At 32.6% G+C, this 10529-nt stretch overlaps 1 protein-coding gene across 2 annotated transcripts; it reads right to left on the bottom strand.

Moving 5' to 3' along the window:
* Positions 1-1164: 1164 nt before the first annotated feature.
* Positions 1165-8915, bottom strand: LOC148307901 (glutathione hydrolase 7-like). 2 transcript variants are annotated; one of them, XM_088262629.1, is made up of 10 exons: positions 8655-8915; positions 8133-8287; positions 7231-7382; positions 6382-6582; positions 6152-6300; positions 5423-5606; positions 5213-5317; positions 3527-3660; positions 2742-2897; positions 1165-1474 (listed from the first exon to the last, which is right to left on the bottom strand). In XM_088262629.1, exons 1-10 carry the CDS (start codon positions 8680-8682, stop codon positions 1302-1304), a joined length of 1437 nt encoding a protein of 478 aa, XP_088118755.1. In that variant the 5' UTR covers positions 8683-8915; the 3' UTR covers positions 1165-1301. The 2 variants fall into 2 exon arrangements, 1 of the variants encoding a protein (XP_088118755.1); XR_015837767.1 differs by lacking the exon at positions 1165-1474 and adding an exon at positions 1982-2029 and having other exon boundaries at positions 2203-2897.
* Between the last annotated feature and the right edge of the window lie 1614 nt (positions 8916-10529).

Raw genomic sequence — 10529 nt, 5'->3', positions numbered from 1 at the left:
GAATAAACATATAATTTGGTAGTATAACAAAAATAATAAATATATTATATCATGTAAAACCAATTATACCTACACATAATAATAGAGTTGCAATAGTTGAAACAATTGCAGGTAGGCATAAATCACGAATATGACATTAGAGGTAAGAAAATTATTATTACTATCATTGATAAAAAAATTGATCATAGTGTTTGCATTAAAATAATGCATCTAATATATAATTTTTCATATTTATTAATATAAGAATTACATAATTAATTTAATATGTATAAAAATAATACTGATTAAATTCAACAGATCAAAATCATATGAATCAAAAAGTGGATGCCGATCTAAAAAAACAAGTAAAAGGAAATACAGATTTCTTTTTAGAACAGAGTGTTGATTCCAAAGCGTAGATAACTCTTAAACTATTAGTACAGATAACTTTGACTTTCCTTCATTCCGCAATAAACAAATACTTATTTAAAAAAAATTGGTAATTTTAATTACCTGAAAAAAATGGATTGACGATTAGTTTAAGGATGCCTAAGTTGTTAGAAATAAAAGTTTAAAAGTTAAGATAAAGTTATCTACACGTCGTAGCTATTGCGTTGTCCATCCACTGCAATCGACCACCAGTACTGTGTGGTAAAAAGTACAAAGTGAGAGTCAAAATCTAAAATACCATTTTGCTAATTTGCTGCAAAAACATAACAATTTAAAAAAAATATTTTCAGGAGAGTAATTTTAAATTGCAACCTGTAATATAAAAACAAGGCAGCCATAATAAAACTTACATCCTCTTGGCAGAGAGATATGAATATAATGGTATATCAGTGTCGCAGTTAATATACACATAATTACCAGTCTCATTATAGCAAATGACCAAGTTATTAATGGCATTGGACAAAATAAATTATGAATATTGATTTGTACACAATAATTCATCAAGTGAATTTCAACTTGCCATTCCGATTATTAAATATTTAAAATTATTTTAAAATATTAAGAATTTAAAACAATATGTTTACATTTTGTGAGTCATGATGTAATACCGAGAGTAAGTAATCCGATACACATTGTAACATTGTGTGGTTTCGTTTAAAGCTTGGGTGAATTTAGCAGGAAGCGTGAGATGATGCGAAACAGTGTCTTTGTGAATAGGGCGACTAAATGAAGGTTAAACCCGGTCAAATACAGCAGCGCACGCTGTGCGGGCTCACAAGACAGGTCCATAAGTAGGGATAAACAGCTAAAATTGCTAGCTCTGCTAGAGTATGTTACTTCGATGTTTGTGACCGGCTTTACATCGCAGAGATTCAAAATCTGGAAGCTATTCCTCCTCCCCTGCTATCAGAATGAGAGGAGAGAGAGTCTCCAATCTGCTGGACGGCATTACACGTAGGATAAGGTTCTGGGGCAGCTGTTAGATCTGGACTCAAGCCGGTTAGTGCTTGGATAACAACATCTCCGAAGTGAGTATTATGATTTCCTAAAAACAAAAAACAAAATGCCCATGAATTAAAATGAGATGTCTCGCGAGCCGCTTTCCAATTTTTACTGACCCTAATTTGCTGAATCTAATTCAACATTGTTAACTTGAACAACTTTTCAGACAGACCCAATTCTATGAAGATTCTAATATCTATGGGTAGAGAGTATCTCCTAGTCTAGGACAGCATGCAGATAAATCATGGTTAGATCTCATTTGTCTACTGTTTTTTAATGCATTTTATTTTATTATTAATTAAAACATAGTTTACTTTTGTGTGACTTAAGTTTTGAGTCATTATTTTTGTTCATAAGTTTTGTATATCTGAATTTTGCGGCCTCTGTTCATACATCCTCCTCCCCCCCCCCTTATTAATCCGCATATTTTTTATTTCTTAAGAATATTATGAACATTGTCCTCTATGCTGACTAGGCTGTGAGCTTACAAAGAGTCCTCCAGGACTCTATAACTGCTGCGGGTGGGTTTAGAAAAAAAAAAGACAAATCGTTGTGGAAAACATTAGAAACATATCCTTCAAAATATGTAAATGGATAACTATTTGATAAATTATTTAAATAAATATTTTCGACATCTTTATATACATATGTAGATTTTAAAAAAAAATAAAGGAACAACCCGCAAAGCGTCTATTTAACATGCTTGTCTGCAGGTTGGATAGTAAGGATAGGGAAGGTAAACGTGAAAAATACATTACAAATACCCATAACAATTGAAAATAAAACTAACTAACTAACCATCACGCCGCTTCTCCGCAGGGGTACGCAGAGAGAATCGAACACCACACCACTCTGTCTTTGCAAACATTCTTCGCCTCTTCTACATTCATAAATCTCCTCATACATACCTGACGATTATTACGACTACTGACCTGGCCGCTTTCAAGTATTTGACATACCTGATTGTGCCACGTTTTCCTCGGTCTTCTTCTGCTTCTTTTTCCAGCTACATTCGCCTCATAAATTTGTTTTAACCATTCTTTCTTCGCTCTTACGTTCCACACGTCCAAACCATCTTAACACACCTTTCTTAATTTTTTATATAATGGTTATCTCAGCCTTACATTCTTTCCTTATTTCATCATTCGAAGATCTATCAAACATGGTTTTGCCACACATTCATCTGAGGGATCGCATTTCAACTGCATTCAGTCTGCTTTCATCCTTCTTTTGCCAACTCCATGCTTCGCTTCCATACATAAGGGTTAGAACCAGAACTCTGTAACTATTTGCAGTTTAAATTATCTTACTTTCAAATGCGAGTGTCTGGATGTTCAATAGCCGAAGCCGTGGATTTTCTAAAGCAGAAACTAGTTGGCTGGCTGAATGCTGACTCTGTTCCAGGAGTGATTCAATCACTTGGAGGGCACCCGACATCTCACCGCAGCTCAATACGATTCGCTGCCCTGTTGATTTCAAAGCAGTTTAATGTAGATAGGAACCATCATGAAAATAATGAATAAAGTTACAGGTCATTCTCCTTATCATCCATTGTTTACTTTGTAAAAAGCAAAAAGTAAACAATGGGTGAAAAAGAGAGTGTTTTATTACCATACCACAAAGTGATCAATGCTTTTAATACACAAAAAATAAAGTTACAGATATTCAAATCTGTTAAAAATGAAATTCTAAATTACAAATTTATAATGCAATTAGCAAATACAGATTTCAAAGGTTGCAGAATGCAGATTTTAGTTAACCTGTTAACCGGGCAGTCCGCTGTCCAATTACGCAACTTGTAACGGGCGCGAATACTGATTCACTCCGTGTCTTAAATTCATGTCGAGACATGTATGGATGACTAATACCTTTGTTGTTCGATAAATATACGTCCATATATATGGTATATTAAAAATATATTTCAAGGACGTATTCATATGTCCTACCCGTACCCGATATTGTTTACATTTGATATATTTATGCGTCCCGCCCGGTTAACAGGTTAATAAGTAAAAAAGTTTTGAAGGTTGAAAAGCAACATCACAACATGTATATTAGGAGTATCAAGAAATTATTAACAGGAAATTGACCTTACCGCATGTATAGTGCTGTGTTATGATAACAGGCAAAAAGCTGCTCATTAATTTTAAAGAAGGTACAGATGCTGGTTCATTCAAGATATAACCATCTGGAGAACGGCGTTGAGATCCAAGCAGCACATGCAATCCCCTAGAAATTAAAAAAAATATATACTACGCATGTTTTTAGAGATAGTGGGCTTTTATTTATATTGATAATATGTATCTATAAATTTAAGAATATAAAGGACGCTAGCTGAATGACATGTAAAAAAATGTTGTAAAATGGTAAATTTCATAAGATTCAATTGTACAATGATTAAAGAAAACACTTTGTTTTATACCACTTAGAAATAAAAAAAAAAACCTAAATTCTAATAATAATTTATTAAATAATATATTGTTTCAAAATTCTTCACCTTTGCTTTCCATTTTTCCTTTGTTTTCAAACTCCGTCCCTTGACTAACCCCTTCCCCTAACTTTCCCCTCTCCTTATTTATAGAACAATTTTATATTTTATATTTTAGTTATTATACAGACCTGAATGATGGAAGTTTAACTTCTGAAACATGTAGTTTATAATAAAACTCAAGTGGTAAAAAACGAAGTGTTTTCTTTAATCATTGTAACATGTCTTACCACAAAGTTAATGCCGAAACAATAAATAAAAGATTCAATTGTGTTGTCATAAAAAATGAGAAAGAATAACAAAACACCAAGTATATAGCCAATTGTCACAACACGTTTAACACGTTGACCGCCAACTACGAGATAACTCATAGATTGCGTTTGCTAGGATGCCGACTACGAGATATCTCATAGTGTGTTTACTTGTCATATTCGTCCACCTATGATAAAATTTGTAGTATATCAGTGCTAATATGGATAGATGGCGCATGGGAAAAGAACAAAAATCAATGCTGGCTTACATGAACAGAAAATATAATTATGTAATATAATTGAGTTTTTATTGATATAATATGATTTAAACCGGAATTCTATAAATTGTCGTAGCAGTCAATGTGTTAGATAATTATGTTTCAATTTAAAGATAAATATAATACACGAACCCCTGATGATTTTAAAAAATAAAATTCTGTATAAATGATCATAATAAAAATGGTTAATGTATTCACTATGAAACAATAATTCTAAAACAATGACATAACCTTGTGCAGTGTTCCCTTCCATGAACTATGAGCTCGAACATCAATAATACTTTATTATTATGATTTATTTCATTATTATGATAAAACTGATGTAAATAAACATTAAGAGTCTTAAATGGTTTGAGCACTGTTGAACATGTATTCACCATCAATGAGTAACAATCTTTCGGTTAGTTATTCATTTGTCTCAACAACAAACTTAATAATTTCAGAGTGATACAATAGATGTCACTAGTATATAGATTTGAGATGTTTTTAGAGAAATTTATTTATTTTATTGTAACTTATTTTACCAATGACTAGGTTCCATCACAAGTGACATTGTCAAATCTATTAAAAAATGTTAGCAGACAATCTGAATATAGTAAACAATGTGGTCGTCGTACGAATAGGCATTTGGTGGAACAGTCGTTCAATACAGTCTTTACATAATTGTTTATAAACGCCCTACAAGTTGCAGCAATGTTATATGTATTCATTTATAGAATTTGAGAAGCTGGTGAGAGAAAGATGACTATGTTACTAATACTTACGTTATTAGTGAAACATAGAAGTCATCCTTATCAATAATTGCAACATTTGAAGTTGGTGCAGAAGACAAATTGTTTCCTAATATTGTCTTAAGATTCTGAGCCCTCCTGTAAATATGAACATTAACTTATTATTTTAAGAAAAAGGTATTAATAGTAAATAATTTAAATTGTAGATGTGTAAATATAGAGAATCTTGCGCAAAGACCATACCTTATGATTAATTCTGGGTTGTTGTAACTTTCTGAAGTGCTATTTTCTCTCTGTGGGATTCTTAAATACTTAAACATTGTTGAAGATGTCTCCATGGAAGGCGTATAAATGATAAACTCCTCAATGGCTAAAAAAGACGCCTCGCTTGTGTGGATATCCGAATAGTTCCCATCTGGATAGTATGCTGAAAGAAAATATTGTTGAAATTAGTTTACAGACTAAGTTAGCCATACATGTTAAGGAATAGAGTTAGAAGATTTGATTTCATTGATTGATTCGGCAGTCACTTTGTGGAAATCTACCCATTTTTAATTAAATTTTTGAAACATTAAATAGAAGACTTGATTCTGGTTGTCATTCCATGGCTGTTCACACTGAGTATGAGGTTATAGGTTTGTTTAAAATGTGAAAAAAACATCATCAGATTTTTTTGTATGAATTAGAAGTCTGTCACAGTACCACAGGATAACAAGCTGAATCCAATTTATTTTAACACATTGTTGGCGGGTGGTTTCATCAACTCCGACCCTAATTAGTATGTTAATTAAAATCGGATACTAACACAAGTAACTACAAACCCAACTCCGATCAATACAATGTTTTTTTGATGTCTCGCGCTGTACCGAAAGTAAGCAAATAGAACACTCATAGGCGTCTCCCGCTCTCTACCGATAGTTTTGAAGTTTCCCGCAAACAATTCTGTTTTTTTTAGAAATGATGTAATTTTACCTGAAGCATTTCCGTCAGCAATTTTTTCTAAGTAAGATGCCAGTTGTGGGATAGTGAAATTGTGTCCAGGTTCAATGGATGGGAATAATTCTGTCGCATCCGTAGCTTCTATAGCTGCTACTAATGATGTCGGAACACTGAATCCAAATCTACAAAAATTAAAATCATTAATGACAATAAAACTACACTATGTTATAGAAAATCAAAGACCAAGTTTAAGGGTATGTTACCTGGCAAGCTGGATTGCAGGTTCTATAAGCTCACTCCATGCCATTCTACCAAACTTGTCGTGAATAAACGCCATTCCTTTAACAAGTTGAGGGATTTTCGATGGTACCATGGCTCTAGAAAAGTCTACAATAATCGGCGGGGGAGGATTGTTACCTATTGATCTTGAGTTTTTATAATTGTACATCATTATTACGCCTCCGCTAGAACAAAACAAAAATGTATAACAATAACAGAAGCCAAGAAGTATTCGGATGGATGTATTTGAATAAATGTGTCTGTGAAGAAAATTTTAATCGATTGTTGTTTATTAATGGTAGAGAGATGTCAGTCCTGCCACAAAAGATAATATATTTAAAAAAAAGTGAATGAAGATGTAATAAATACAATTCATCAGAAGTAGAAGAATGTACAATGTACATCAAGGGTGGCCAACCTCCGGCCCGCGGGCCGCATGCGGCCCGTCAGGTGTCTACTTGCGGCCCGCGGAGCAAACCACACATTTTTTCCTTTTTGGCGTCAAGTTGTAAAGACGTTGGACTAAAGAAGAGAAGAGTAACAGACGAACTGAGAAGTTTTTAAGACAAATGAACTATAAACTATTTTTTTGTGAATTTTAAAACAAAGCCAACATGCCTGATATGCAATGATTCTTGTCAATCTTGTTTGCTTTGAATAATAAAATAAATTTTGTTTTACAGCCCGGTAGGATATCTCATTTCTAAAATCTGGCCCGGCTACAGAAAATGTTGGCCACCCATGATGTACATGGATTAATATTTGGTTCTTCTGATATTCTATGTTTTGTAGGACTTGTAAAGGTATAAAAAAATTGATAAAATAGAACATACGCATCAAGGCCTGTAGTGTGCTGATTTATAACAGATAAACAAAAAGCAGCTGCAATTGCTGCATCAACAGCATTTCCACCATATTTGAGAGTATCTGTACCGATTCTGGAACATTCTTGACTATCGGTAGCCACCGACCCATGTGGAACAATCTTTAAAATAAAACACACAGAACTAATATAAAATGAACAATTTATCAAGATTTCATTGGTATCTCAACATGTATAATAAAGAATTTTAAAGAAAAGGAGTCTGGGTATTTACAGGGCTTGCAACCTGTTTTTGCTGGTAAAAATGATCACATATACACTAATACGGTGATCATTTAAACCGGTCAACGAGATTCTTAAGCTCTACAAATACTTCCTTATTTTCATCTCAATGCATATCTTCAACTATTTTGATTTGATAACAATTTGAATACGAAAATAAGTGGCGTATCACTACGAATTTGTGAATGATGAATTTAACACAGTCAAAATTTTCAATTTATATTTAGTAAAGTTCTACCAATACAAGATATTTGTACTGAATATAAAAATTTAAGGAGTTTATAAAACTGAACACGATATAATTGCATGCTCATTCGTTTAGTTATTATTCTTATGTAATTTACAAAAACCGGTCATACAGATTGTATTGTACCAGTGTTGATAATGTGTGTCTAGTTTGTGACGGGTTCTAAAGTATTTATTACGTTTTCTATAGATCCGTCATTTAATTTATATAAAGATTGATATATAATGTGTATTAAATAAAATATATCTCTTTATATTGCAAAAGTGTCACTTGTCATATTGGTGCCCTAAGAAGCTATCTCATTGTGTAGGAGCTAGCACTAGCACTAGCACTATGTGTCGCAAATTATGTATGATTATTAGTGAAATCATAAGAAAACTCACCTCAAAGTCTCCATAATAGATTTGAGTGGCCAATGCAACTGTTACGGCAATTGACAGAATACCGAAGGCTGCGATTATTAACCGTATTCCTCCAAATTTATGAGATAATCCAGATGAGTCATTAGGTCTTAATGGAATATCTTCACGCAATTCTCCTGCAATGAAATTTTTATTGCTTTGAATGCGGTTGAGTAAAACATAAATACACGTAAAAAAATAAAAGAAAGATCTGTATTTACAATGACTAAATCAACGAATGAAGTACCAAGGTATTATATTTAATGCTACATAATTGCTTAGTTTTATAACACCATTAGTTTAATACATAATATCTAAGAACATCAGTCGGAAAGATATTATGTGAGGTTAAGGGTCTAACAATTTAACTTTTCAAACAGCTCCAAATTGTTTGATTTTAAATAAAAATATTGAAGGATAATTGATTTATTGAAGGATAAACGTTGTACACAAAAATATTTACGGAGGAATATCACGATAACAGATAAATCGTAAGAAACTTACCAGGATTTGCAGGCTCGTCAGTTGACATTTCACTATTGTTGCTAATTGCTAATACCTATTTAAAACTTTATCAATTTGAATAAAGTATGTTATTCACTAAAATAAAAATACATCCTGTATAATAAACAATATTTCTACAAAAAAACTAACAGAAACTCATCACAAGAGAGAAATTTTGTTAACAAAAATGACAACTGCCGCACAAGCGGCATGTAGGTATTTCAAAACTTCAAACTTTAAAAACAATGTCTGCGTGTGCAAGATGGACACGAGTCATACTTCTTATGCTTGATGAACTACTTTCTATAGAATTTGACTCATAAGTAAAAAAGACAAACCTTGCATTGCTGTAATGGTTGGTAGATGTACCTTATGAAATACTTTTTATGTGAATACGTTGCTTTTATACTCCAATACCGTTCTAAAATAAGTTCGCGATATTATGTTCTTTCGTAGCGCAAAAGTGCAATACCGTTATAAGAGATAATTATTGTAAAATATTATTCAAACTGTGCTTCATAGTTCATGGACTGACATAATGATTAATACGATTCGTATTAGCAATTGAAAATAGCACTCTCATTCAAATTGTGCCGTTAAGAATAATTACATTGAAATTCACTTAATGATACTAATTTTCCATTTTTTATTCCACTTTTCAATATTGTCGATTGAGGTTTAGAAAAAAACACCTATTTATTCTTTTGTTGACTTCTGCAAAAAATATCAACAAATTCTCTATGTTTTCAGGCCTATGGTTGGATTTTAGGAATAAATGTTTAAACAAATATTAAATATGACTAACAAACTAACCATCACGCCGCTTTCTCGCAGGGGTAGGCAGAGAGAATAGAGCGCCATACCACCCTGTTTTTGCAAACATTCTTCGCCCCTTCCACATTCATGCATCTCCTCATACAATTCGACTCCTGACCCGAGATTGTGCCAAGTTTTCCTCGGTCTTCCTCTGCCTCTTTTTCCATCTACTTTAGCCTCACTCATACGTTCCATAAGTTCAAAACATCTCAATACACCTTTCTTAATTTTATCGAAAATGCTTATCTCAGCCTTGCATTCTTTCCTCGTTTCACCATTCGAACATCTATCAAAAATCGTTATGCCGCACATTCGTATGAGGGATCGCATTTCAACTGCATTAAGTCTGTTTTCATCCTTCTATTGCCAACTACATGCTTCAGGTTGGAATCAGGACTCCGTTGTGTACATGCTGAAAGTTTAAATGCCGAATTTCACCCTTTTTTTTAGTTTTCGAGATAAAGGCGTCGTCGTAAAAATATCGTTTTCCGTTTTCGATCCTCGAGGGATTGCGTTTCCGAAAATTGACAAGCGACATTTTGAAATGAAAATGTTGATCGTTCTAGATTCAGAGAGTACATATCTCACAAAATGCCTTTACATGTGGACTACGTAAAATACGATATTCCCGCGAGTGACGATAGGCTTACGATGCCGTTGACGAAATACGACGTCAAAGAAATCGATCGATGCGTTGGTTTTTCATCAACGTAGGTTAATTTTTGTGACATTTTCACATTGAATTATCCTGGATTGCGAAATCATCTAAACTAAAGTGAGACACAACTTAAGTATTGGAAAGACGGTTTAGAAACCATAAGAAGTAACTATTCTTGTGATGATGTTTTGAAAAAGAATGTCAGGTATAATCTCCTTGCACATAACGTTATTATTATTATGTATTTATCTGCTTTGCACAGTAGCTAGGTATATATATATATATATATATAAATATATATATATAAATATATATATATATATATATATATATATATATATATATATATATATATATATATATATATATATATATATATATATATATATATATATATATAT

The sequence above is a fragment of the Brachycentrus maculatus genome, unplaced genomic scaffold (assembly GCF_059751285.1).
Source record: "Brachycentrus maculatus isolate JH-2025_06_01 unplaced genomic scaffold, ASM5975128v1 h1tg000185l, whole genome shotgun sequence".
Taxonomy (NCBI): domain Eukaryota; kingdom Metazoa; phylum Arthropoda; class Insecta; order Trichoptera; family Brachycentridae; genus Brachycentrus; species Brachycentrus maculatus.
The sequence above is the reverse complement of the archived record's forward strand: the minus strand, read 5'-3'. Positions and strand labels throughout refer to the sequence as shown.

Coding starts and splice junctions, on each gene's coding strand:
- LOC148307901 (XM_088262629.1), bottom strand. CDS start 8,682: ATGTCAACTGACGAGCCTGCAAATCCTG. Junction 8,288..8,654: donor TGACGAGCCTGCAAATCCTG/GTAAGTTTCTTA, acceptor ATTTCATTGCAG/GAGAATTGCGTGAAGATATT. Junction 3,661..5,212: donor TTCTATGTTTCACTAATAAC/GTAAGTATTAGT, acceptor TTTAATTTCTAG/GGGATTGCATGTGCTGCTTG.